Raw genomic sequence first — 7,088 nt, forward strand, 5'->3', positions numbered from 1 at the left:
TGTGTGTGTGTGTGTGTGTGTGTGTGTGTATGTGTATGTGTTGGGGGGTGTGCTGGGGATGGGGAGGCCCAGCGGCCTGGGTCCCCGAGCACTCCAGGGCTGCTGGGCTTGGTGGCTGAGTCTCAGAGGCCCCAGGGGGCCAGGATGCCAGTGGTGGCAGAGGGTGGGGGAGAGGAAGGTGAGATGCCAGTCTCTGAGCACGGGCAGGGAGCCTGTCCTGAAGGGGACGGGGCTGCTGGCCGGAGGGCCCAGAGCGGCCATTGGTTGGACAGAGGCTGGAGCCTTCCCAGGCCTGACTCAGCCCCTGAGCTCTGACAGGGGTGAGGCTTGGGTCTGGCTGGCTTACGCCTCGGCACCTGCTAATGCGGGCAGGGCTGGGAGCGCCATGCAGGCGGGGCAGCCTGTACTCTCTCTGTAGCTTGAGTGTTTCCTGGGCCACCAGCCTTCCCCCCTCCCTCTCCCTGGGCCTGCGGGGCCCTGTGTGGGGGCTGGGCTGAACAGGCTATTAAAGGGCCTGTGACAAGAGGATCTGGGTTTGAGTCTTCACTGTCTACCTGGCTCTGCAAGGCCTTGGGAGACTTTAGAATGGCTCCAAGCTCCTTGGCACCTCAAAATCCCCTGATCTTAAGGCTCCTCGAGAAAATATGGGGAGAGCCTCATGGCTCATTGGGGAAAAAGGGGTAGACACCTGAGTTTTATGAGATAGAACCTCAGGATGCCGGGGTCCCTGAGGGAGGAGGGGCCCACAGTGGGGGTCAGGAGGCTGAAGGGGGCCATGGTGAGGGCAAGGGTTTTGGGGTGCCTGAGGGAGGAGGGGCCCACAGTGGGATTCAGGAGGCTGAAGGGGGCCATATTGAGGGCAAGGGGTTTGGGGTCCCTGAGGAAGGAGGGGGCCACAGTGTGGGGCTCAGGAAGGGGGCTGAATGTATGAATTAGGGGGTATCTGAGTGCTGGGGACTGGTGGGGAGAGATGTGGGGAGACATATGGGGAGAGATGCCTCTTGTACCTGCCTTGACTCAAAATGTGCCCCCACCCTTTGCCCAGTGACCTGAGTAACTAGTAATAACGTCTGACAGGGGTGTGGCCCAGGCTCTGGGCATCTGTGAAAGCAGGTGGGGCTGGGCGGGCCGTGCTTCCTCCCTCCTGCTCCGTTTCTGAGCAGGGGGCTCTAGGTGAGGCTGGAGACCAAGGAAGGAGCGTGCATCCTGAAGAAAATCCAAAGTCTTCCTGGTCAAAGGCCCTGGGCCCTGAGGTGTGTCTGCTTACAGGGTGGGGGTGGGGGGGTGCTGGTCATCACAGTTTGCAGGATGGAGGCCAGGAGGAGCAGGCTGAGCGGGGCCCCAAGGGACGCCGAGGTGAGCCCTGGGGAGACCGCCAGTGACCAGGGAAGGATGGAAGGGCTGGGGGCAGCTGGAAAGAGGGGCCTGGGGGGAACGAAAGCCCAACGTGGGCAGAGGGAGCCGATGGCTCTCCAGGGGCCTGCTCAGAGCTAGGGTGGGGCCAAAGGTGAGAAAGGGGAGCCAGCCTAATGATCATGATATAATCATGCTAATAATAGCCACTGTGACTGCAACCCTCGGGGTACGCCTCTGGCGGGAAGCCTTCGCCAGGAGGATTATCCCCTCCCTTTTTACAGAGAAGGAGACTGAGGCCTGCCTTTCCCTCCTCCCCCTCCCCCAGGGACTCCTGTGTGTGAGGGCCACAGGCTCGAGCTTTGGAGCCTCAGAGTTAGGGGCATGAGGTCCTAATGGGGCCTGGGACTCGAGGTGGCACCCAAGCTTGGGGGGATAGAGGGCTGCCAGCCAGGTACCAAGGCTGGAAGTGTGTGGGCAGCGTCTGCAGGGGAGGAAGGTGGCTGTGGGGGGTCAGTGAGCAGGGGCACAGAGATGGAGGGGCCTGGTGGGGGGACCATGGCCTCCAGAGGGAGGGTGTCCCAATCCCAGGACGGGGATAGAGGTCAATGAGGAGGTCAGTGAGCAGGGACACAGAGAAGGGGGGAAGGGGTTCCAGTGGGGGCGTCATGGCTTCTGGAGAGAGGCCATCCTGGTCTCAGGAGAAGCCTAGAGAGTGGCTGGCTGGGTGCTGAGGCTGAGTGCATGTGGGCCGTGTCTGCCCGGGAGAAGGGCGGCAGTGGGGGTCAGTGAGCAGGAGCACAGAGATAGGGGGTACCAGTGTGGGGGGGCCGTGGCCTCCAGAGAGGGGGTGTCCCAATCCCAGGAGGGGGACAGAGGGCAGCAGGCAGAGGCTGGGGCTGGGAGTGTGTGGGCAGCATCTGCTGGGGAGGAGGGTGGCAGTGGCAGTGGGGGGACAATGAGCAGAGACACATAGGGTGCTGCCAGTTTTGGGGTCATGGCTTCTGGAGGGAAGGCATCCCTGTCCCAGGATGTCCCAAGGCTGGCACCAAGGGTGCATGACTGGCTGGTACTTCCCATGGTACTGTCCTAGCTGTCGCCACTTTGGGAAGGTGACAGAGGGTCCTTGGCACCTTCAGTCTGTCTCCAAGGATCCTTTCTGTCCAGCCGCCTGCTCCCTGACCCCAGTGCCTGCTCTGGGCCTCACCGTCCCCTCCATAGGGCAGGGGGCTCCTAAGCTGTGGGGGAGGGGTGTCTGGAGCTCGGCTCCTCACGGCCCCCTGTTGCCCACAGGCCATGGCTGCGACCAGCATGGTGCGGAAGGCAGCGGGCCCGGTGCCCGAGGCGGCCCAGCCTTTCCTGTTCACCCCTCGCTCGGGCCCTGGCCTGGCGAGCAGCGTGGGCCCCCCCCAGGTGGAGTGGGCCGCCCGGCGCCTGGTGTGGGTGCCATCCGAGCTGCACGGCTTCGAGGCGGCTGCCCTGCGGGATGAGGGTCCCGAGGAGGTGGAGGTGGAGCTGGCAGAGAGTGGGCGCCGGCTGCGGCTGCCCAGGGACCAGGTGCAGCGTATGAACCCCCCCAAGTTCAGCAAGGCTGAGGATATGGCGGACCTCACCTGCCTCAATGAAGCCTCCGTCCTGCACAACCTCCGAGAAAGATACTACTCTGGCCTCATCTATGTGAGTGGCGCCCCCGACGCTGGCTTCTCCCCCCCAGGAGCCCCCATCCTGGCGCCCAGGCCTGTTAGCCACGGGCCGAGCCCAAAGGGGACTGATGGATTAGGGCCTCCTGTCCCCTCCCCACCCCTCTCACTGGGAGCTCTGGATTCAAAACCTGCCTGGTTCTGCCCTCTGTGAGCCTGGCTGACTCCCAGAATGTCCTGCTCTGGGCCTCAGTTTCCCCACCCATCAAATGAGGGGGTTGAGCAGGGTGACCTCTGAGGGAAATGGGCATCCTGTCTGGCCCGGGTGCTGAGCCTGCTGGATGGGGCTCAGCATGTGCCCGACCATGCCTTTGCCCAAACCCAGTTTGGTCTTGATGCTACGGCTGGCCTTCTGTAGGACCAGGCCGAGAATCTGAGCTCCCTCTCATGCCCCTGGGCCCATCTTTTCTGGCCTCAGTCTCCCCGTCTCCAGCTGCCAGGAGCAGTGTGGAGGGTCCTCTGTTCCAAGGCTGGACGCTCTGCCTCCCACCTCTCAGTGCCTCAGTCTGTGCCTGCCTCAGTGGGCCCCTTTGGGGGTCTCAGGGCACTGGCCTGCTCCCCATCTGCCCTTCCCTAAGAGAGGCCCAAAGCAGGCAAGAAGAAGAGACAGAGACTTGCCTGCAGTTTATCCTGGGCTGGCCAGTCCCTGCCAGCTCATGGCCAGTACCACCCCATCCAGCCCCTTCACTTTGGAGGCCAGAGGCAGCTAAGATGACCAGCACCTCCTTGGTCCCTCTACCAGAGGGGGTGGGGTTGGGGGCCTCCAGGAGGCCGTGGCCTGCAGCCCCCACAGGTGACCATGGGCAGGCACCTGGGCCTCCACTGGCCCTCTCTGAAACAAGGAAGTTGGGCCCAAGGAGCCAGAGGCCCCCTGCCCATCCTGATCTGGGTGTGGCCATCTCTGCCTGCCCTTTGGTCCCTGCCAGGCTCACATTCCTGCTGCTTCCTTGGGTGTTGGCCTGGGAGCGGGTGAGGCCGGGAAGGAGGAAGCCTCTGCCCTCCTAGAGAGACCATGGCCAAAGGCCCACCCTCAGTGGCCCTCAGTTTCTCCCTCTGTCAAGTGGGGGTGGGCAAGAGACAGAGCCTCCTTGGCTGCCCATCTCCTCATCCTTGGGCCCCTCTGGCAGTGACTTTGCAGGGAGACAGCCTACTCCCGGCTCTCGGCCTCCCTATCCCCTGGCCCAGCGCTAACCAGGCCTGGGCCTTGGGGGGGCACCCCTCATGGCGGCGCCACCAAACATGAGCTACCTGGCCTGGGAATGTGGGTGGGCGGGCCCGCCCTCCAGAAGTGTTGAGAGGGGGGGGGGGGGCGGCAAGAAGAGAGGATGGTGAGATTGGTCTCGGTGCCAGGCCTAGGGTGGGGCCCTCTCACCCACCCAACCGGTTGCTCTGGCTCTGGCAAGAGCGTCGGCCTCCCTCCAGCTCTCCCCTCTAGGCCTTCCCCGCCTCAGCCATGGCCACTGCCCCTGGGCCCCCTCACCTGCTCCCGACACCTACTTCATCTTCCCTTCTTCCTTCCTCAGCTTCCTTTCCCTCCCCACTTTATCCTTCCTCCCCATCACCCCCTTTCCTCCTCCCTATCCCCCTCCTCCCTCCTGCCCCCTTCTCCCCCTTCCTCCTCCTCCTCTCCATCCCCTCTCTTCCTCCCTCTTCCCCATCCCCCCTTCCTCCTCATCCTCCTCCCCTCCCCTTTCTCTCATTCCCTCCTTCTCTCCCCCTCCCCCCATGTCTGGAGGGGCAGGGTCATGCGCTCTGGTCCTAGGGCCTGCCCTTCACCCTGTTGTGCCTGAGGGTTTGCTGAGCACTTTGCATGTGTGATGTCGTTAATCAACACGTGCCAGATTCCAGGCTCAGATCTGTACCCATTCATCCATTCCACAAGCATTTATTCAGCACCTGCTGTGTGCCCCCCCCCTTCCTCTCTGTTACCTGGGAGGGGGCTGCCCAGCACGTGTGACTCACCTCCGTTGCAGACGAGGCAGGTAGATGCCCAGCCCCGCGGCTGCCTCCAGTGTTTGGGCTGGAGCCTGGTGGAGTTCTCTGACCCCCTCCTTCCCCACAGACCTACTCAGGCCTCTTCTGTGTGGTGATCAATCCTTACAAGCAGCTGCCCATCTACACCGAAGCCATCGTGGGGATGTACAGGGGCAAGAAGCGCCACGAGGTCCCGCCCCATGTGTACGCAGTCACCGAGGGCGCCTACCGCAGCATGCTGCAAGGTCAGGAGGCGGGAGGTCATCCCCAAAGTGAGGCCCAGAGAGGTCAGACCTGGGGGCCCCCCACACCTAAGTCAGCTCCCAGCCTGAGCCGGGGTCAGAGCAGGGAGGCCACCTTGACCCCAGTACAGACCACTTCCCCAATGTTGGCTGGAGACCTCTGGGAGGCAGAAACGTCAGGAAGGTCGGTGTGTGCTCAAGCAGCGCCCCAAGGGATGGGAGGCCCGGGCCTGGATCCACGCCGCCCTGCTGGGCTCAGCCCGCATGGGACAGATGTTGCATGTGGGCCGCTGTGTGCCTCTGTGCGTGTGCTCATGTGTGTACTGGGTGCGTGTGTACAGGGGGCAGAGGAGACTGCCCGGCCCAGGGGACCCTCACGTGTCTGTCCCCATGAACCTTTCCCGGGGCAGCTTGGCCAGGACGCACAGAGGGGTCTTCCACACTGACTACCAGCACCCATTAAGAGCTGTAGGGTCCCATATGGACCAATGAATGCCTCGTGCCCAGGGCGCTGCCTCAGTCTCTGGACACTCATCATACAGGGTTTCAGAACTTAAAAAAAAAAAAAAGCAAACAAACTTTTTCAATTAGTGAGCATTTAATTTGTGCCCCATGAGAAGAAGAAAGCTGAGCCCTCATACTGAGCGGGCACAGCAGAGCCAAGTCGGTGCCCACATTGGCCAGGCCCACCAACGCCTAGTCCTGTGCCTCGGGGTGGAGCTCTGGGGGGGCCCCCTCCACAGGATGGCAGCCCAGTAGGTCTTTGGAGGCAGCATATGTCCTCTCTAAGCTAAGCAGCGCATGGAGGACAGGACCAGAGAGCAGGAAAGGTGCTTCAGGCTCATCCACTGGACCCCTACTTCACAGAGGGGGAAACTGAGGCAGGACAGAGATGGGCCTGACCCCTGGAATTTGGGGTTGGGGAGGGGGTGGCATCATCTCAGTGATATCTATCTCTGTCCCCTACAGACCGGGAGGATCAATCCATCCTCTGCACGTAAGTGACCCCCCCCCCCAGGATCTAAGGGGGGTGGGATGGCTTAGGAAGGGGGGAGTGGGCCTGCTGACTGCCCCTGCTGCCTCTCCCTCAGGGGCGAGTCTGGGGCCGGCAAGACAGAAAACACGAAGAAAGTCATTCAGTACCTGGCCCATGTAGCCTCCTCCCCGAAGGGCCGGCGGGAGCAGGGTGCCCCGGTGAGTCTCCCTCCAGCCGCACCCTTGTCCTCCCCAGACCCCCCTCCTCCCCCTGGTCTATCCTTCCAGATCTAGGGGTCTTGGCCTTTCCTCTCATCCTGTGGCTCCTTCCACTTCAAGGCCTGCTTGGGCCGATTAGCCCCTTCCCCCTCCTTTGCCGATGGTGGTCCAGATGGGGAAGGTGAGGGCCAGCGAGGAAGGGACTACACTGGGGCGCCTCCTTAAAGTCCCTTGGTACTTTCTGGTTCTCGTCACACCCCTGCATTCTCCCCTTGGAGAGCCCACCCTGCAACTTGGTGCAGCTTCAGCCCCTCATTGAGGTGCCCTGAAGCGGCCGGGCTGGGGGGAGCCCAAGGCCCAGAGCTGCCAGGTTCTGCTGAAATCTGGGCCTGCCTTCTGCCTCCTCAGCCAGGGGCTCTCTGGCCTTTAGGAGGTGTGGGGCCTCTAAAATGTCCTGGACCTTCTCTAATTTCCTCATTTGTAAAATGGGGGGAAAGAGCTTTGCAGCACACAGACTGTAAGAATAAGGCAGTGATGGTCCCGAAGGACAAAGAGTGAGAGAAAGACCAGGACCCCCAAAGGTGGCATCTCTGCCCTCTGGGGGACAAATGAGAGGCCAGGACCA

General features: G+C 62.4%; 1 protein-coding gene across 1 annotated transcript in view; it reads left to right on the top strand.

Moving 5' to 3' along the window:
- The window catches only part of MYH14 (myosin heavy chain 14), a 40,590-nt gene that overhangs the window by 2,602 nt on the left and 30,900 nt on the right, over positions 1-7,088 (top strand). Inside the window, exons 2-5 of the mRNA XM_069100351.1 lie at positions 2,647-3,030; positions 5,116-5,272; positions 6,239-6,266; positions 6,361-6,463. Of these exons, the coding sequence (XP_068956452.1) occupies positions 2,650-3,030; positions 5,116-5,272; positions 6,239-6,266; positions 6,361-6,463 (669 nt within the window). The 5' untranslated portion in view covers positions 2,647-2,649. The remainder of the gene's footprint in view (positions 1-2,646; positions 3,031-5,115; positions 5,273-6,238; positions 6,267-6,360; positions 6,464-7,088) is intronic.

This window comes from Petaurus breviceps, unplaced genomic scaffold (assembly GCF_028583685.1).
Source record: "Petaurus breviceps papuanus isolate PSGF00001 unplaced genomic scaffold, PetGlider_PUasm1.0 398, whole genome shotgun sequence".
NCBI lineage: Eukaryota > Metazoa > Chordata > Mammalia > Diprotodontia > Petauridae > Petaurus > Petaurus breviceps.